The 20333-nt window shown below is 56.5% G+C and overlaps 4 protein-coding genes across 4 annotated transcripts; 1 reads left to right on the forward strand and 3 right to left on the reverse strand.

Moving 5' to 3' along the window:
* Positions 1–650: 650 nt before the first annotated feature.
* Positions 651–2066, reverse strand: MAM_06146 (Glycosyl transferase, family 4; the record flags this gene model as incomplete). Its single annotated transcript, XM_040824944.1, has 1 exon — positions 651–2066. One exon carries the CDS (start codon positions 2064–2066, stop codon positions 651–653), a length of 1416 nt encoding a protein of 471 aa, XP_040677107.1.
* Positions 2067–2787: 721 nt separating this feature from the next.
* Positions 2788–4926, reverse strand: MAM_06147 (Transglutaminase-like protein; the record flags this gene model as incomplete). Its single annotated transcript, XM_040824945.1, has 1 exon — positions 2788–4926. One exon carries the CDS (start codon positions 4924–4926, stop codon positions 2788–2790), a length of 2139 nt encoding a protein of 712 aa, XP_040677108.1.
* Positions 4927–6797: 1871 nt separating this feature from the next.
* MAM_06148 (F-box domain containing protein) lies at positions 6798–10177 on the forward strand (the record flags this gene model as incomplete). Its single annotated transcript, XM_040824946.1, has 4 exons — positions 6798–6917; positions 7083–7423; positions 7508–9635; positions 9707–10177. 4 exons carry the CDS (start codon positions 6798–6800, stop codon positions 10175–10177), a joined length of 3060 nt encoding a protein of 1019 aa, XP_040677109.1.
* A 562-nt stretch (positions 10178–10739) lies between these two features.
* MAM_06149 (Beta-ketoacyl synthase) lies at positions 10740–18800 on the reverse strand (the record flags this gene model as incomplete). Its single annotated transcript, XM_040824947.1, has 7 exons — positions 10740–11143; positions 11214–11905; positions 12012–17205; positions 17267–17472; positions 17535–17994; positions 18054–18367; positions 18475–18800. 7 exons carry the CDS (start codon positions 18798–18800, stop codon positions 10740–10742), a joined length of 7596 nt encoding a protein of 2531 aa, XP_040677110.1.
* Positions 18801–20333: the final 1533 nt, after the last annotated feature.

Raw genomic sequence — 20333 nt, forward strand, 5'->3', positions numbered from 1 at the left:
TATCGAACATGGCGTTAACAGAGAGGGAGAAATAGGATGAATCGGCGTTGATTTGGACCAGAGGTGAAAAGGTTCACGGTGGCGGTTATTTGGATGACCCGAGAAATGCAGCGATTAAGGCACTTTGTGCCGTCATTACAGATGGACCTGTGTGTCTGAACATGCCTGCTTCTTCCTTTTTTTTCTTTTTTTTTTCTTCTTCGAAACGTGGGAAAAGGTCATATTCGTTTTCAAGAGAAGGGGCGTTCATTTGGGGGACTGACACATGACTGGCTTTTCATCTTGTTCTTATAATATCCCTCTTCTACTACTTGTATTTGTATGTCTTGATTTTTGGACTGGCAAGCTTTACCCGCGAGTAAAGGAAGATGTGGTATGCCCGATACTAGCTGAGATGAAAGGATCGATCTACGGATGACGACATCTAACCACTCCCACCTGTTGAGTTCCATGATGCAAAGTGACGGTCGTAGTGTCTTGTCATGCATTGTAGCTGGCACAACAATCGATGTGGGCAGAGTTCTCTAGCTCTTTGCGTTCGCACATGTTTCGCGTGTATCGATGCATTGATGTTGACCAGACCATGGCCATAAGCTCTATTTCTCATGCACCTGGCAGAGACACCCGCTCCACCAGGTATGGTGCTCCATCTAATACGCGGTGGTGCCCCAGTTGTCTTCCTTAAAGACCAACAAGGCCAGCCTGTGTCTTACAAACAGACCAAACAGGCCGACGAGCAGCTGCAGCAAGGTGATTTCCGTCGCCAGTCGATCTTCCCGCAGGGGGCCCCTCCACACCAGCCACAGATTCAAAATGGTGAAGTTGCTCGTTTCCACAAAGTTGCCCTTTTCGTCAACGGTTACCTTGAGCAAGTGCAGTTTCCCGAGAAGACGGAGGCTCTGTGCTACGAGCGGGCGCGGCTGGCGGTCAGGGCTCCACGGCGTGACGGACGGTTCCATGAGACCTGTTCGGGGGCTGAATTTGGGGAGGCGGTGGCGCGGGCAGGGGACGAGCCCGAAGATTTGGGGCGCCGAGTAGGCAAAGTTGAAGAATTGGGGGATGAGGAGGAGGCCCAGCGTTTTAGAGAAGTGGCCCTGGATGCCGACGACGGCGAAGACCATGCCCGAGAAGTAGCAGTATGTGTCGCCAACAAAGACCTTGGCGGGATACCAGTTGTGGCGGAGGAGGGCTGCGGACACGCCTATCCACGGGAGGAGGAAGTAGAGCGAGAACAGGTGCGAGTCGGTGGCTGGGTGCGGGTAGGGTGTGAAGAGGTATAGGCAGTCGTTGAAGGCGACGAGGGCGGCGATGACGAGGCACTGGGACACCTCGATGCCGTTTATGCCGGCGAGCATGTTGATGCTTTGCGGGCAGAACATGGCTATGCAGGCCATGTAGACGTAGTACAAGGGGCCGAGGTCGAACAGTTCCCCGATGTATGGTTGGAGTTGGACGGGGATGACGACGGAGGTGACGTTGAAGTCGACAAAGTAGACGACGAGCAGGGGGATGCTGGCGAGCCCCGGAATCCACCACTTGTGCCGCCACCGAATGTCGAAGAGATCGTCGCCGATTCCGAGCAGCGCAATGGTCTGGAGGGATATGATGGCGCCGAGGTAGGAGGCAAGCTTGTTGTGTGGGAAGCGGTGGAGGAAACGTCCATGGTCGACGTGTTCCTGCTCCAGGACGACGTCGCGATTTCCGCCGCCAGACGTGGCGGCCACGATGTCCTTGTAGAAGGGGAAGGGAATGAATACGATGACGGTGAGGAGGTAGACGGCGGCGCAGATGGCGCCCATGCACTCGGGAATCTCGATGCGTGTCGTCTTGCTGAGGTCACGGCCACGGAAGCCAGCGCGCATGAAGGTAGGGCCGAGCCACCGGATCATGGCATAGCAGAGGCTGAAGGCGAGAATGGAGAGGGCCAGCGAGGCGAAAAGGGGTTCGCCATCGCCTTGGAAGGTGTTGAGAAGGATGGAGAGCGAGACGCCGCTGAGGACGAGGAGAGTGATGGTCTCGGAGCGGGAGAGAGACGTCGGCGAGGTGGGAGGCGACGAGGGGCGCATCTTGGAGAGGGTTGGGTTCGTGGGTTCGTCGTGGTGTTGAGATTATGGCATCGTTGCCAATCGGCGCCGTGTGACTTGTCTCGGGCGGTATTCGTCAATCACCGGCGGCAGGAAGCATGGATAAGGAATATCACGGGGGAGAAACAATGCCAAGTACGGAGAACAACATCGAGTGTTGAATCAGCATCGAGGCTCGGGAAAAGAAAAGAACAAAGATGATCAACACAGATGCGCGCAGCTGCGAGTTGATGACGTGCAGCTGCCACGGTGGCTTTGGCAGCTGGCGGGTACGTGGGGCTACTTAACGCGACTAGCACCAATGCACGTGTTAATTTAAGTTGGGACTAAACGACCTCGACTTCACTCGAGGTCTCCGTCATATTCCCACCTACAATATAAGAACACGGAACTAGAGGTCTCCAAGGCCGATACCAAAGATAGGGGCTCGAATCCTTTGAGGAAGTACGGGTCCTTTGTAACTTTTGAAGTACTACGTGAGGGATTCCATGCAACAAGGCAACTCGGATCAACTTCATCCCGGCAACGACCATCGCCGTCACGGTCAAGCGAAATCTTTCCATGTCAGCAAGTTGAGAAAATGCAGGCCGACGTGTATTAATGTTAGTTATGACATTAGACTTGGCAAGATATGTGCATGCTGTACGTAGACCCCAATTAAGACCTGGATTGTGGTCACAGAATGAAAGCTGTTCGTAGCCTCTTATACCAAGTTCCACCTGGCAATATATGACCATGACATCCCGACCCTCCCCCTCTTGGATTTAAACTCTTCCGGCGTGACTCCGCGAGCGTCCCTGTTATCCATCGTCTCGAGCTTGAGGATCTCGACTGACTGTCCCGGAGCTCCAAGATCTCGAGCGTCGACGTCTACCCAGTTCCAGTATCCGTTGGTTTCGGTTGGGATAATCTCTTCTTTACGTCCGTCAAGACCGTGGATACTGAGCAGGAACAAGGCAGGACTCCCCAGCCCAGCCTTCTCCGAAGTCCAGTGCTCGCAAACTCTAGAAAATTGGAACCGGACGACTTGCCCGCTGTAAACTGAGATATCACGGCATTTTGGCTCCACAGAATCCTCAGCAATCCCCTCATTATTCCCCGTACCATACCATTGGTGCGGCTCTCCGTCCATGCCTCCAGTGTAGTACTCTTCCCAGGAAACCGTGCGACCGTCACTCCTGTGTTGGAGCAGAAAATCCCGAGGGAAATGGCGAAGGCCGAACTTTTCATTCGTCAAGGTGAACTCACGGGGAGAGAACTCCTTCTTGTATAGATTCGTCGCTGAGCAGATGTGCCCGGCCCCCCAGCAAGCATCAATAAGCTTCCAGGAGCCACCGTCAACTCGGACGGCGTTCCAGGCGTGTCCGTCGGGTTTCGCTGGAGGCGGCCGCTCACCTTGCTTCAGGGGCTTATGGCCGAAGCCCTTGCCATGGCCCCCAACAACTACGCACTCTAACCCCGCCCTATTGGCCACAGCCTTGAAAGTATCTGCGTAGCCTTGACATACCGCCAAACCACTGAATATTGTATCTTCGACGGACATGGGTTTGACGTTATTGCCAAAGAAAGACGCTGTGTCGTAGGATATGTTGTGATGACACCATGTAAAAATTGCTCTTGCTTTATCATCGTATGAAGGGAAAGGGTCACACAAGCCATGGGCAAGATGACCGACAGGATCATTGCGAGGCAGTGATTGTCTCGGGAATTGGGCTGCCACGGTGTCTGGCCCACTCCAATCTCGACATACCCAGCACTCTGTGGTACTTCTCCCTTTGGTTTCTCCATTTGATGCCCTCATTGCGACCTCGGATGATGCTTCTCGAATCTGCGCCGCTGAAGGTCTCGAAGACAGAGGTACCGGCGGCGGCGGCTCGTCCCTGATGGTCTCAGCATCGGCAGATGACCTTGGAGGAAGCTGTGGTCGTCGCGTCGGAGGAAGCGGCGCCTTGACTGTTTTCCCACTAGAAAAGCCTCTAATGGTACCAATGGGAAGTTTGCGGGGGGCTTGTTCTGTTTCTTCGACTACAACCACCGAATTTGTCTGTGCTGGCGCTGGCCTCGACGGTAGTTGTGGTGGCAACCCGGGTCGAGTGGGAGGGGTCGGGGACGGAGTGTTGCTGACGGGTCGACCTTCCTGTGCTTTGAGAGCCTGCTTGGCTCTATATTCCCGAGCGGCCATGTCCTTTACAGCGATTTCTTGAGTAGTGGCCTCTTTGGCTTGGGCTTCGAGTTCTCGTTTCGATGGGGGGAGAGGGGGTAGATCTGCCGGATTGCATGTAGCCGGAGCCATCATTTTTCGAGGAGCGTTTCCACTGGGCGCGTAACTGGTATTGGACGAGGTGGTTCGTCCCAGTGATGACGTAGATACCGTAGAGTGCTGAGATATCTCCGAGGAAGCTGAATTGCGACGGGGAGAAAGGTATGCGGTCGGCTGAGCTGATGCTCTCCAGGGTAGTTTTGGAGGAGTCTGAGAGCTTGTTGGCCGACTTGGCAATGGTGGAGGGCCTTTCACAGCCTTTGTTGCCAAGGAGTCATTGCTTGCGACAGGAGATTGAGTATCTCTTCGAGGCAAGGGGGGCGGCGCATTCCCCTTCACAGGTCTACTAGGAATTGACGGATAAGAGTGTGCACTGGCAGCAGTAGATAACGCAGCTGGAGAAGTTTCACTTCTTTTCGGACTTGTTGGTCGGACAGGAGGTGCTGGAGGAGGTCGCTTGCGCGTTGGCTCAGCTGTGCCATTGCCATTGCCATTGCCATTGCCATTGAAGTTCCTCTGCTTGTTGAGGGCGGCGATCCTCTCGGCGATTGTACTGAACTGAGGTTCCTCTGCGTCGGCCATTGTTGCGGAGGGTAGATCAATGGCTGAGCAAGCCCACGGCTATCGGAGGGGAAAGTAAATTGCCGGACTGAAGGGAGGCTGGAACGGCGTGGGTCTAGATTGAGATCGTAGCAGTAAGACTGACATGGAATCTTGGAGTGTGAGGTGGAGACGTCGGGGTGCCTGAATGATGTGCATGTATTAGAGCGCTGGACGAGTAGAGAGACTCTATGGTGGGAAGTATTCATGGGTGATGTTGAAACGCGGCTACGTGCATGACTAACCAGCTCTGAGCGACTCACGCTGTCATTCAGCGGACCGTGCTCCGTAGATACACGAAGAAAAGAGGGAGACCCGCGCACTCCCGAGTCCCAAGGGTGTCGTCGGCCCTTGTCCAACTCTCCACGCAAGTCAGGAAGCTTCCGGAGTAGTTTCAAGTTGACCTGATGGCTTGTCGTCTGCACAGCCCCGTCGAGTTGGATCGTCGCGGTGGAGGTGTGGCTCCTTGTTACCGTGTGGCTTGCGACTGCGGCTGTGATGCTATTGTTACCCTCCTAGAAACGATACTGTCAGTGAACTTGTTGGGGGCAGGGAAAAGGAAAACGATGGGTCTGAACAACACACTGACAAGAATGACGGCGGGCGAAGAACGAAGCACCATGGTGGAGGCATCCTGAGGCGACTGTCCAAAAACGTGGGGGGGACTTGGGCCAGCACACAAAGGTTAGTTCGCAAAGGAAATCCAAGAGCAATGCATCATCTCTGTTCTCAAGTCTTCAAGGAATCATTCACATTGTCGTGAAATCATCCTTGTTCACGACACCTTGACAAGATCAGAGGATACTTTTTCAGCTACCCTACAGAAGAATCCGTTTCAGTCGAGGAAAGTGCAACCGCGATACAGGCAGACGTGCGCCGTAATAACAACTTTAGAAAGTAGACTCTGCTCAGGCGTAAACCGACACTGCAACTTGTGCAGACGTTGGCTCTCTCATTTCCCTCAGACATTCGATTATAAACACAGTGTCTTTTAGTTCCCATCAAAGTAACTATCATGCCGATTCGCCGAAGCTTCGCGGATAGCCCCACCAATACCTGCAACAGAAACCAGACCAGGCATTTGCGGGCTTGTGGCATGCAGTGCCCATGCCTTCGGTTCGTCGTTTTTATGCTGCCGACGACGTGGCTCTGTCCGCAGGCCGCTCGCTCGAGAGGCTTAATTTCAACTCAACACGTTGACATGCTAATATCAGACTAACACGACAAGAGGTGACTAGCAAGACGTGAACGCCGCGCGCTGTCCGTTGGTCCAGACATCTCCACCGGACACCCAGGTGTCGCGGCCCCGACGCCTTTGCGACATGGCGCCCCGCCACTAGCAGCCGGAACCCCTCCAGCATCTGTTGTTGCTGCGCCAGACTTGAGCCCGAAGCGTGAGCGGAGACAGTCGAGTGCCATGGACCAACAGGCATGCATGCGACTTCACATTGTGCGGAGGATGTACGGAGTACCCAGGCGCAAGCCCGGTAAACGGTAAAGTGCATGCATTGACGGACGCTGCTTGAACTCGAGGCCGGGGGTGGGTCGATGGACCGGCCCTCTTTGTTCTCCTCAAATGCCTTTCGAGCAGACTGTTCTCAGCTTACTTCCACAACTCCAGGATCCTTCTCTCGACACAACCGCTCCCGAGCATACATCCCGTGCTCTCCGCTGGCGTCGCAAGTACGGCTTGTTCCGTCGCATCCACCTGCGTCGTCAGCCTGCCTACTTGGTCATCGGCCCACGACTGACGTCTGGTCATATCCATAGATTGTTGCTCGGTCGTCAGCCTCGCGCAGCTGCCCCTCAAACGCCGGTCTCGCCACTTTACTCGTGCCCCAACCTCGAGCATCATGGCGACGAAAACAACCGGTGGCGAGGCTGCAGCGGCCGCAACTTCTCAACCATCGAACAAGACACCCATTACAATTCTCGATTTGCCAGCCGAAACCCAACAGGATATTGTTTCCCATGTGAGTGGCCTCCCCTGGTAACGCAGCGTTGAAGCACCTTGTTACCTTGGCACATGATTTCCTTGGCCAAATACATTCGCAAAGACACACTCTTTTTTTGTTTGTCATGTTGGACTATCATTTGTTGGCCGAGTCACGTTTCTAACAGCTTGATCATTGGAATAGTGCTCTCAAGGTGATCTCATTTGTCTGGCCCTGGTGTCTAGACGGTTCCACGAGCTGGCAGCAGCCCAACTTTATCGTAGCTTCCACATCATTTTCCCGGATGACGACGATGTCAACATTGAATCTCCTATTGACGGATTGGCCGGCGGCCTGGATACCTTCACCACTAGCGAATACAACTATGCTCAGCACCTGCAGGACCTTTCTATGGACACTTTGAGCGCTGGCGTCAAAGGGGAGCATTCATATCAACCTTACCTATACAGTGCGAGCTGCGGCAAATTCCTCAACACATTGCTGTACCTGACGTTGAAGCGAGCACATTCTTTGGAGTCCTTTCGGTGAGTCGGCTGGTGTTGCAATCGTCCATCTGGTACAGTGGACGTGTTTTAGATGTGCTAACTCATCACACCACGAACAAACAGATGGAATATTCGTGTTGAGCTTAGTAGGCCTGTGTATGCACAACTCCACCGTATCATATCACTCAAAAGACTACATCTTCGGATGCAGGCGGGAGACTCGTATTATACGACGCCACCTCCGCTACCTGTATCTATCGACAGTCAATCCCATCATCAGCCGAATGGCCACTGGCCTGATATGGTCTCTTCCCTTCAACCAGCTGGGAGCCCGCCTCCTGGCCTGCCACCCGCTCTACTACCACCTTCGTCCAGACCGACCCCAAAAAGCAAACTAGGCAAGAGGGGCTCAGATAACAAGGAACCACCGACCCTGTCAGGTTTCAAATCACTCAAGTCCCTGTCTGTGCTGGACATTGACAATCTTGATATTGTGTCTGAGCTGAGAACATGCGTCAGAAACTGCTTCTCTACCATCAAGGAACTCCAGCTCTCCTTGTCTGATTCCTTGGCGCAGCAGGCACGAAGACCACAGGCCGATTCGGACGCTGACGACTCAGACGTCGATGATGAATACCAGGTTGTTCCGACGTCAGAAAATGCCACCAGCTACGACAGCACCGGCCCAGCAAAGGTCTTTCGAGCTCAAGAGGAGAGAAAGCTGCAAGAATCAATTCTCAACAAAGTTTTCAACATTGAGGAACCTCATCTCCTAAAGAAGTCGCCGATTCAACTTGGAAACTCGTTAAATCCCCCCAAGTCCGCAACAAAAACCGGAGAATCAAAGGCCACGACGGGAGACCCTCGCGAAGAATATATCTCGTCGATTCGAGCAGTATCTACTAGGCTCATGGCAGTTATGCATGGCTCTAGAGACTTTTCCATCTCTCAACAAGAAATTCTCGATACGATCGAGAAGGCTTCACGAAAGTACGTGCAATCTGATATGGCTGGTGAGAGTTCAACATGCAATGGGAGCGGCACGGCCAACGACGCCGAGGAATCGACCTCCCAGGCATCACAGTCTGCAGTAAACATATCGAGGGCAGGTGCAGCGACCGGTGCCAGTCAAACCGAAACCGAAACTCCGCAATATGATGCATTTGCTGTCAGCGAAGAGATTTGTCCACGGCCGCTGACTGATAAGGCGTCCGAGGGGGCTCGGAGATCTCGGAGCGAAGGGGAACTCTCCCCCGATGACATCGATATTGAACATTTGGAAACGTTAGATGAACACATTGACGACTTTGACGATCAGCCGCTGACAGAATCCTCCAACTCCAAGACTTGTATGCCACGAAAAATTACGAATGGGCAAGCTGGCGAGTCCGGCGGTATTTTGGGCGCTACGTCAAAACAGTGTTCTCAACTGCTGCGAACCGACCGAGATTCTATCCATGTAGAATCCAGGCCTGGAAAAGCAGACCGCGCAGCCATCGTTGAAAAACTGGCTCAACTGCGCCGATTGGTTTTCGAAGCAGGGCAGAGAGTCTTGGAAATACGCGACGAGAGGGTTAATGAGAGCAGCTCCAGCGTTGCTAATGCTCTGGACTCAGAACTTGCGCTTCTGAATCGAGGCGCGATAGAAGTTTCCAACGAGATTAGGATCCTCGAGTCCGAAATCGAAGACCTCTTGGATGCGCCCAACGTTCAGAAAGACAAGTGCATGAAGCAGAATATGGACGCGTATGCACGCAAGACGAGGGGAATGTCGATTGAAACTCTGAAAATCTGCCTCATACCCGTCAAGGCCTCTGTTTTATCGCAAGCTATCGACGTGGCGTGCATTAAAGAGTTGAGCCTCATTAACGTTGGAAACCAAGCGCCCATTTGGTCTATGCTCACGAAGGAGCAGAAGTTCCGCCCGATTGCTTTGCGGAGTGTTTTCACTGACCATGTTTCTGTTTCATTCTTGGCATGCGTGGCACAGCTTCCACAACTGGACGATCTGTTTATGCTGGAGCGAAGCGTGAAGCACAAACCAGAAAGCTTTGCACCACGTACCGCTACGTCGATGGATCAGATTAGGAGGTTGGTGCTGAAGAAGCACATGCCAACTCTCAAAAGGCTCATGATCAAAGATGAATCCAACGGGCCAAACTGGGACACCAACGTGAAGACGATGATGTTGATATGCACGCGAGGTGTGAAGCTAGAAGAACTTGCACTGAGCATGAACATTCATACGGTGGTGAGTTCCAGTACCTCGTTTTGAGGCCTGCTTGGTGTAGGCGAATACCAGAGTAGCTGACGACTCCTTAGCATGCTTTTGTACAGTACTTTTCTGGCCTCATCAATCTCCGGGCAATCAACATTCTTCACTTCAAGAACAATGATACTTGCATCTGGGTCATGCGGGAAATACTACGATTCATTGTTGACAATCTTTCTCATCACCCCCAACTGAAGTTGGAATGGATCGCCATGGAGGATGACCGAGTCGACCGAGTAATACGGCCTTCTGAGTGTTCTGGAAATTCCCCTTGTCAAGAGTCATCGAACAGGACAAAGAACAAGGGAAAAGACAAAGCTCACGTTCCGTCCTCCAGTGGCAGCTCGTCGCAGGCATATCCCGTGTTCCCTCTGGAGGGTCTGGATTCCGAAAGCGAGAGTGACGACGAGGCCGAGGACGGCGGATCTCGGCTGAGGTACAAAACGCTTGGCCCTCTACAATTCTATGATGTGTGGGGGGTCAAGATATTTGAAAAGGAGATCCGTAGCGGTAAGCTTTAGAATTGGGCCAAGGATTTATGCAAAGCAAGGCTGGATGTGGCAGTACAGGGCAGGCCGGGCGTAAAACGGGACACTTTGTAGTGGGCATCTCATGGAAATGGACAGCGATATCAGGTTATGTTTGGGGCAAGACAACATGCAAGGATTGATTCGGGGATTTTGGAAATGGATAGTGGGCATGGCGAATGGAGTATTTCTAACCTGGAGCAACATGTACAATCCGACGTCGAGGTGCGCAAACAGCAGCGTACATCCTGAATACGACATCAACAGGAAGTGGTCATCGGCCCGCTCCTCTTTGCCATTCCTCGCCGTCGACGAGTTCGGCCGTCGTCTCGTGACCGGTAAGCAGGACATGAAGAGAATGTCACGACCAGACATGATGAGTTGCAGCAAGTCGGCAGCCTCCCTGACGATGGGGACCTCCCTCCGGAGCCTCGGGGACGGTCACTGCAAACCGCAGCACCTGCCTACCGCCTTTGACAAGGGCACGGCAACACTTCCCCGGATGTATACGATTCAGCGGCCTGGTGAGGTCTCCGTTGCCACCAAGGGTATTCTTCTACGCTGGTTTGGGGGACGAGGGCTGGGTATCCGGTGTAGACACGCCTCCTTGACTACTCCAAGATGACGGGCCGTTCGTGAGCTGTGAAGAGCCGTCTCGAATCAAGGATTCTGCAAACACAGCCCCCGCAGCGGGAGCCAAGGTCCCAGACTCTTGCGCGGCGCCGCGCACAAGAGATGGGGCAAGGCTCCCTACGGCATCCGCAACAAGGTCCGCGACTGTCACGGAGGCACTCAGAATCCTGACCACGGAAACGTCGACGTGCAACTCCTTCATGAACCACGTGCGGATCTCGACGGCGACGAGGGAATCGACCCCCTGCTCCACAAGGGGAAGCTTGTCACGAACCGCCTCGTCGGGAGAAAGCATGAGAATGCGCCGCAGTCGATCCGCAAGGGCGTCTGTTCAAGTTGCTCATCTGGTCAGTGGGGGGGGTAGGGCGCGGTGCCTGGCAGCGACAAACACACGTACCTTGGACCAGAGCCTGGGCTTCCTCACGGGACGTTGCTTGCACCAGTTGCCGTGCTACTGGGACGTGTGAGGCGCCGTGGGACGGGACCTGCTTGTCGCGGTGTTTCATGACGAAGTGGCCGAACTTGGGGTCCTTTAGCGTCTGGGTCTTGATTGCGTCCTCGTGGATGGGGCTGAGGCCGGATATGACCTCGTGACTGTCGGGGTTGCCTGGCCTGCCGGCGGCGATGGCCTCGGCGAAGAGCTGGAAGTAGTCCTGCTCGGAGATGTTTCTGTACCCGAGCCTGGTGAAGTGGTCTTGGTCCATGGCCGAGCGCGAGAAGTAGCCGATGCCTTGCAGCGAGCTGATGGCCACGGCTGAGCCCGGGACACGGCGCTTCCTGCGCTGCGCGGCGAGCGCGACCATGTACTGGTTGGCGGCGACGTAGCTGGACTGGCCGGCGTTTCCGATGACGCTGGCGAGCGAGGAGAAGAGGATGAAGAAGTCGAGGCGTGTGTTGCGGAAGAGCTCGTCGAGGTGGCGGCTCCCGTCGACCTTGGGGGCGAGTGAGCGGTCGAACGACTCGAATGAAAGCTTGTCAAACAGCTCGTCCTCCAGTACCATGGCGCCATTGGCGACCCCGATAATGGGCGGCATCGTGTCGCGGAGTTCCTCGCAGGTCGCGTGGAGTGAGTTGCGGTCCGCAACGTCCCTTTGGCGCACGCCAGTTAGCTTCTTCCGGCTTTGTGATCAAGACTTGCTTGGGGTATCTGGGACAACGGGGGGGACAACGCAGCCAGGGCCGTTGTTGCTCTTACATGGGCATGATTTTGATTGTGGCACCGAGCCTCTGGATCGACTTTACGTATTTGGGGTCTACCTTTGGGTTCCGGCTCGTAAGCACCACGTTTCGAGCGCCGTGCTTGACCATCCAGTGGCATAGCGACTGGCCAAGTTGACCGGAGAGCCCGACCAGGAAGTATGTTCCGTCGCCGCGGAAGATTTGGGCCGAGTCGATAGGCTGGATTGCCACCCTGACAGATTCCGCGTTCCAGTCCACGACAGCCAGAGGCTCGCCGCCTACGCGATGGCCGTCTACGGATCGAAGCGGTATTATGGTGGCTTGGACAACGGCGTCAGAACTCGGCCGGAACTCCTCCCAGGCGTCCCTGAAGACTCTTCCAACCGTCTCGGTCGAGACGCCTGGGACCACTGTGCTCTTCGTACTGAAGAGTTGCGATGCCGAAACAACTGGGACGTGCTGTGGGAGGTGCTCGGAAATGAGACCGCCAGACTTTGCGCCGGCTGGTGTATGCGAAAGGTTCACAAAAAGCGTAACATCGGCAGGAATCACGCGTTTTACATACCGTCCGGGCAGGTCGGGATGAACGTGGGCGACGCCCCTGACTGCCGAGTCCTTTGTGGACGTGGCGAGTTGAATGCGAGCACCGAGCCTGCCGGCCTCCTTGACGAGCGTGAGAGCGAGCCCTTGGTCGACGTCAAGCACGAGCACAGTGCCGCCGCTCGGTGCCATGGAAAAGACGCCTCGAGCAAGGAGATGGGCTGCGAATTGCGCGAGGCTTTCTGCGGCCACTGCGCCAGGCGTGGTTATTGTCCATTCTGCCAACGTGGCAACTGACGATCGAGTCGCTTCGCACAAGGCGACTCCGTGCTCTCCGGTGGCTTCGTCCACGCCTGCTACCAGACTCAAGAAGCCTGCCCCGGGAATCATGATCATTTGCAAGAGCGACTGCGACACCTTGAGCACCTTGACCGGTCGACCGTGCTGGCGCTCTTCTGGACGTGACAAAGGTGACTCGCCACGCAGCGAGTATGAGGAGCCATTTGATCCGAGTGAGACGGACGACTTGTGCATGCAAACGGTTTCATAGACTGTCCGTCTGTATGTGTTGTAGCGGCTGTTGGCCCTTTCGTGCGGATATGCTCGAGGAATGAGGAGCTGCCCGGCCCGGCAGACGACTTCTGGCTCGAAAGAATACAACAAGTCGCGGCTGGGGTTCGAGTCCCGTTTCCAAGACCCCAGGAGCTCGATGCGAACAAGGGACTCGGCCAGCAGCTGCGCGGTCTGCGGCGCAATGGCATCCAAGTCGAGCATTTGCAGATTGATGATCGAGTACTCAAAACGCACGGTTCGCGACAGCCCAACAAGCAGGGAGGAATAAGGATTGTCGTCGAGGGCACCACGAGTAACCCACAAGATGGTTCCACCACTTCGCCAGAGCGTTTTTAGACCCTCCAGCTTTTGCCGCGTCCTCGTCTCCAGGAACGGTTGATCCAGCTCCGTCAGACACAGAACAGAACTCGAATCCGGAACGCCCGCCTCATGAAGCGCCTGCACGGAACGGAAGCAGCTGATGCTCCTGTAACGGGGCCCGAGAATGCCAGACAGCTGCTGAACAAGCTGATGGACCTCGGTCGTCTCGCCGCCGACAATGGCGAGGCTCGCCGTCGTTCCACGCGCCGCAGGGACAAGGGGATCCCGCAGCATCTTTACTCGCTCGTCAACTGCTTGGGCGCAGAACACGGTGTAGGCATGAAGCCTGTGTATCTCGGGGGTGGCCGTGTCAACACCGGAAAACCCCGTCTCGGCAAGCAAACTGTGCCATGTCTGCCTCGCGAGCGCCGGTCCCAGACTGCGGCTCGCGTCTTGCTCTGCGCCAGCCCACCAGCCCGGCAGACAGCCCATGATCAGGCCGAGCCCGAGGAACTCGTTGCTGAGGATCTCCAGGGCGAGTAGACGACCGCCGGGTTTCAGCAGCCTCCTCACATTGGTCATGACCTCCCGCAGCCTTCCTGTGGCGTGCAGGACGTTTGACGCTATGACAAGGTCGTAGGACCCCTCGTCGAAGCCCTGCTCGGCCGGACACTTCTCCATGTCCAACGTCTTATATATCATCCGAGAGCTGTACCGTCCAAACTTTGCCCGGGCTCGCTCGAAGAAGCTGGCAGAGATGTCCGTGTAGGTGTAGGAGCAAAACGAGGTTCCGAGCTGCGGCAAGACCGACCCCGTAGCGCCGCCAGTCCCTGCGCCAATCTCAAGGATGTGCATGTGAGGGTAGCGATGTGCAATTTGAGAAGCCATCCTGCCCATCCACGCGTTCGAGGCGCCGAGCCCGGCTGCCTCCGCGTAGAAGCGATCTAGGTTGCCGTCTTGTAACATGTATTCGAGAGTGCTCTGGCCGGAACGAACCGCGTGTACGAGCTTCTCCCCCACGGCTGCCGTGATGCGGACGTCGACAGCGGAACTGTGCTTCGCAACCAGAGCCTCCGCCAGGTCGTGGGTATCGCTGGCTGCCTCCGGGGGCAGCGTAGGATGCTTTCCGGAGCGGACCTTGTCCAGCATGTGCCGGCCCCAGGCTAGTAGACGGCGATAGTGAGGCAGCACTGTTGCTTCCTCCTCGGCCGTGATGGCTTCCAGCAGTCGGCGGATGTAGTAAAGACCCATGCGCTCCTTTGCCAAGATAACCTCCTCCTGGTGTGCGGGAAAGTGGCCGTCCGCCGACACGGCATCCTCGCCGCTGGGCTCCGCAAGCCTGTACTCGAATTGCGAGAAGACGACGGCGTCGGAGTCCGGCGTTGCGGCCACCAAGGGCTTCAGGCCGATGGATTCGAACTGCACGAACGACTTGCTGCCCTCGGCCACGACGTCGACGTCGGCCGTCATGCGGGTTGGGGAGTCGTCCATGAAGGCCCTGTACGACAGCCTTGTCGTCTTGCCGCGTCCCAGCTTGGTGAAGTGAGGGTTGATTTTGATCGACCGGACAGAGGTGGGAACGTGCAACGTCCACAGCCTCATGTCCTGCGGGCAGCTGTGTGCAGCGAGCCCAGTTTGCAAGGCGGCATCGAGCCAGGAGGGATGGACGATGAGGTCGTCTTCCCATCCCTGGCCGGACTCGTCCTCAAGGACGCCCGTAGCAAACCCTGCCTTGCGGACGATGGACCTGACGCCGGTAAAAGGGTGGCTGTAGTTGTAGCCCAGCCGGGCGAGGTGCGTGTAGAAGCGGTCAACACGCGTGTCTACAAGATTGACATCATCTGCCTGCATACACGGCAAAATGTCCGAGTCTGGCTGGCCGAAAGACACACTGACGGTCGCGCTGGCATTGAGCCCCGGCGTGGAAGCATTGTCAAACGGCAGCCCGGAGTGGCAGAGAAACTCGGCTCGCATGCGGGCATCGGAGGACTCGGATACGCGAAGACTTACCGACGTCTCCAGGCCGACATTGTCGTCGTTGAACGTCATGGCGCGGCCTATGACCAGATGCTGCAGCGTGAACATGTTAACCGGCTTGCCACCGGCGATGAGAGACATGGCCTCGACGGCCATGGCAACGTAGCCCGCAGCAGGGAAGAGTGTCTGGCCGTGTATCTTATGGCCGCTCAACCAGCTCACCTCGCTTGGCCGCAGGATGTTGCGCCAGCGAACTTCTGTGGCCGTCTCGAGCTCGACGCAGCGTCGGCCGAGAATAGGGTGCGGCGGCTGGTGAAGATGGAGATGCATGCCGGACACGCGGGTCAGAGAGTAGAACGAGCGGGAATGATCGAACGGATACGCCGGGACGCCGGGCACGAGTCTTTTCGGGGTCGAGAGGCCCGAGAGGCCCGTCTCGACTCTGTCAAAGTCGACCGACCCAGCCCCCAGGTGCATCCAGACGTGCCCAAGGGCAGTAGCGATTTCGTCAAGGTCGGGCTTGCCCCGTGACAGAAGCCCTACATATGGCGGCTGTGTGCCGCCGAATTCTTTGATCACGTCCAGGCACGGGCCCTTGAGTGCCGGATGAGGCCCAACCTCCAGAACCAGCTCAAATGGACCGGCGGCGGAGCAGGCGGCACTGACGGCGGAAGAAAACAGAACCGTGCTTCTCATGTTGTCGACCCAGTAGCGGGATTGGAGGGACTCTTGCGACATGAGGCGCCCTTCCACAACGCTGGAAAACCAAGCCGGGCCACCTCCGCCCAGAGTCGTGATTGCACATGCTTCCAGAGCGTCGAGATACGGCCCAGCACAGTCCATCATGTGCCGGGAGTGATATGCAGTGTCGACTTTGAGTTGCCGTGCAAACTTGCCCCGGCGCCTGTAGAGCTCGACGGCCTCGGCAACGGCATCCTCGTCCCCGGACAGCGTGGCGCTGCAAGGAGAGTTGCAGGCCGCGACCTGGATCCGGCCCTTGAAACCCGCGCACTCGCAAAAGGCGGCAGCATCAGCCAGGGACGTGCCGACTGCCATCATCGCCCCCCTTTGGCCGCGGTTCGGCGACTTGGCCAGCTTGGCGTGTAAGCCACGATAGTATGCGACGCGGATCGCATCCGCGGCCGACAAGAACCCGGACGCGTATGCAGCGCCTATCTCTCCGGATGAGTGGCCGACGACGGCATGGAGCTTGATCCCGGCCAGCGACAGCACATCTACCAGTATAATCTGGACGGCTGTGCAGAGAGGCTGCGATATGGCCGCTTCGAGGACGCGGGATTCAGAGACGCCGGCGCTTAGCTGCTCGCTCAGGGACCACGAGGGACGATCAGCCGCTGGTAGACGGGATAAATCATCGTCTAGCTGTTGCAGCCGCTGAGCGGCGAGAGGGGACGATTCAACAAGCTGCGCGCCCATACGTGGCCACTGAGCCCCTTGCCCAGTGAAGACGCCGAGTACAGTCGGCTTCGAAACGCCGACGTACGACGTGTCAAGACCCCGGGGCGGCTTCTCTGCAAGAATGGCGTCAATCTTGGCCACCAGCTCGTGCGTGGTGCTGCTCGTAATGACCTGTCGATGCGGCAGGGTCGAACGACGGCAAGTCAGGGTATAGGCAAGGTCCCGAATATTCGTGTCCGGGTTGCTTCTGGCATAGTCTGCCAGATCTGCCAGCATGGCCGCAAGGCTCTTGCCAGAGGCTGCCGAAAGCGTAATGGGAATGAAAGACGCCGTCTTGAACTTCTCAACAAGGGCGGGCTCGAAAGACTCCACGATGACATGTGCATTGGTGCCGCCGAATCCTACTTCAAGTCAGCACATGATGCCTGGACATGACGGCATGACGGCCCCCCCGGACTGTACCGAAGCTGTTGATGCTTGCTCGTCGAGGCTGGCCGGCAGGCGGTGCTGGCCACGGAATGGCCTCGGTTGTGATTTTCAGATTGGTGTAGTACGGAGCCACGGCTGGGCTCAGGTTGTTGAAGTGCATGTTGGGCGGAATGACGGCGTGCTGCAAGGCGAGGGAGGTGCTTATCAGGCTGGCAAGGCCAGCAGTTCCCTCGGTATGTCTGAACAGACTCCCGTGTCAGCATGTGTGCGCGTCTCGGGCCCTTGCCACAGCATTACGCACCCAATAACCGTCTTCACAGACCCTACGTAGAGAGTGTCGTCAGGTGCTCCGTCTGCGAACAGGGCACGCGAGATGGCTTGTGCCTCTTGGGGATCCCCGGCAGGGGTTCCCGTTCCGTGGGCATGGAAGTATTGCGGACGGTCACGGGGGTCGTTGACATCTAGTTGGCTGCGGGTGTACGTGTCCCGGATGAGTTGCGCTTGGGCAGTGCTGCTCGGCATCGTCAAACCAGGCGTCCTACCGTCCTGATTCACGCCCGTCTCTCGGATGACGCACTCGACGTGGTCACCGTCCGCGATGGCGGCGCTCAGGGGCTTCAGGACAATGGATGCGACGCCTTCTCCCCTGGCGTAGCCATCCGCGGCCGCGTCCCACATTCGACTCCGTCCCGACGAAGAAAGCATATGCAGCTTGCTTTCAGCAATGTACATGCCTGCAGGTCCAGGCCGCGTGAGCATTCCTGACGGGCAGGGGCGTGTGACTCGTCACAGTAGAGAGAGCAATGGGACGTTTTCTCACCAGGGGCCAGTATCAAGTTGACTCCGGCTGCAATCGCCATCTGGGTCTCGCCGGTGCGAAGAGCCCGCACCGCCAGGTGAAGGGCGACGAGGGACGACGAGCAGGCAGTGTCTATCGTCATGGAGGGCCCGTGCCAGTCGAAGAAGTACGAGACGCGGTTGGAGATGACTGCGCGGCTGGTACCCGTGGCCGAGTACTTGTGCATGAGATCCCAATCGCGATTTGCCATCTGAGCCCAGTCGTCGCACATCATGCCGACGTACACGGCGGTTGGCGACCCGCGGAGCTCCTCCGTCGTTCGACCGACGGCGCACCTAGGCAGAGTTTCAGGAAAATGACGACAAAGGAGCAAAGAAGAGGCGCGTGCTGCATTGCGCAACTTTATCATGAATCACAGGGGTGGGGGGGCCAGATTGCTCACAGCGAGTCGTAGACGGTTTCCATCAGCAGCCTCTGCTGGGGATCAATGGCCTCGCTTTCAGACGGGTGGATATTGAAGAAGCCGTGGTCAAACAGCGTAGGATCCTCGTCAAGGAAGTACGAGTGCTGCGCGTTGGTGGTGCCATGGTGGTCGCCGTCCGGATGGAAGTAGGCGGCCGAGTCGAACCGGCGTCGAGGCACGCGATCAAGGAGGTCTCGCGGAGATTGAAGAAGCTCCCAAAACTTGGACGGCGTGTTCGAGCCTCCCGGGAAGCGACAGGCGCTGCCGATGATGGCAATGGGCTCTTGTTGCTTTGAGGCTGCCATGGCCGCTCTGAAGCACGTCTACGCTGCTTGCGTATATGCACAGAACCGGATGCCAGATGGACCAGAGCCATCTATTTTGTGTTTTTCCCGAGACTGGGAAGACGTATATGATCAAATACACACCCTCCTGATTCAGCCCGCGTTTCGGCTTCACTGCCATCGTGCCCTTTGCATTGCTTGTCGTCGAGCCAACGTTGGTTTGCATTGCTTTTGTTCAGCACAAGCCGTGATTCCGTCAAAGCTTCCATTGTCACGCACGCATGTATACCATGACAATAGCCTGAAATTTGATTTGATCCCCAGTGGACCAGGGACACGAAATTTGCCGTGTTGGACGTTGACAGCGTCGACAACCGACGCGCTCTTATTGTCAGGATGAAGTCCGTGCTCCATATGTCGCGAGACACGTCATGTTCCGATTAGACACGCTCGACACTTCTGGTTGGTCGGTCAGACCAGCGGTTTACGTGTTACACAATCACGGAGAGTGTAAGTGAAGTGGACTGGCGCAGTTTTGCAAGAGCAGGCTCGCGATATGCGTGGCAAGTCCACACCTCGACAGGTCAACAGCCGTGTTGATGGCTTTGCTATCGCAACTTGCCTGCTACCCGGCGCAGTGTTTTCCTGAGATGTAAGGGGAAACGGTCGCCGCACTGCCAACCGCCGAGGGTTGTTCTCCTTCTCCTTGTCCGTCTTCCGGACAGGTGTGGTGTCCAACAGCACACAGGAAGTAAAGTCCCAAGTGAATCGCTTGCCGTGACTGAAGTGGCCGGGCCAGGAACCGACGAGTGGAGTTTGCAACTTGATGCCGGCTTGAGATGCAGATATACACTGCGCTGTCCAAGTCTATTTCCTGCAAGTCTTGTAGCCCAGACGCCGTAGAGCGCTATCTCGCCGGGAGAAGGCTAGCATGGAAAGCGTGGCAAATGTAAAGCACAAGATGCGTTTGTACATGCCAGGAGCAAAATTACCAATTACAACTCATTTCTGGTCCTATGCTCTTGGGCGACAGCATCTGGGTCAACCGGGTCCTGGACGATGAGAAATGTACATCTCGAGGTATTTGACCAGACAGGTTTGCATTGCGATAGAGTCCGGTCAGAAGTGAACTGCTACCGAGGCCGAACCAAGGAGCATGAATGCATGGAGTTGCTCGCGACGTGTAGCGATGCCAAACAGCTGGGGTGATGCCGGGCAACTCGGTCGCCGAGCATCCTCCCGAGCTTGCTCAAGGAAGAAACTCCAGATTGAGAAACACTCGGCAGCTTCCGACTACTGATGCCTCGATCCGGTTTCGACTGGGCCTTGGGTGGCGGAGTCGCCTGGACCCGGTGCTGCTTCTGGCCTGGTCTCCGCGGCCTTGTTCAGCCACCGACTCATCATCACGACGGCCACTGGTCCAACCATTCCTCGTAATCGAAGGCGCATTTGGCCGCGTGCTGGGACTAGCGAGCAGCCACTGGGGACGGAGCGGGAGAATCGACGGGAATCTATTCTCCCGAGGCCTGCGGATCGATCAAGTTCCGTTCTATT

This window comes from Metarhizium album, assembly GCF_000804445.1.
Source record: "Metarhizium album ARSEF 1941 chromosome Unknown scaffold_18, whole genome shotgun sequence".
Classification (NCBI taxonomy): Eukaryota; Fungi; Ascomycota; class Sordariomycetes; order Hypocreales; family Clavicipitaceae; genus Metarhizium; species Metarhizium album.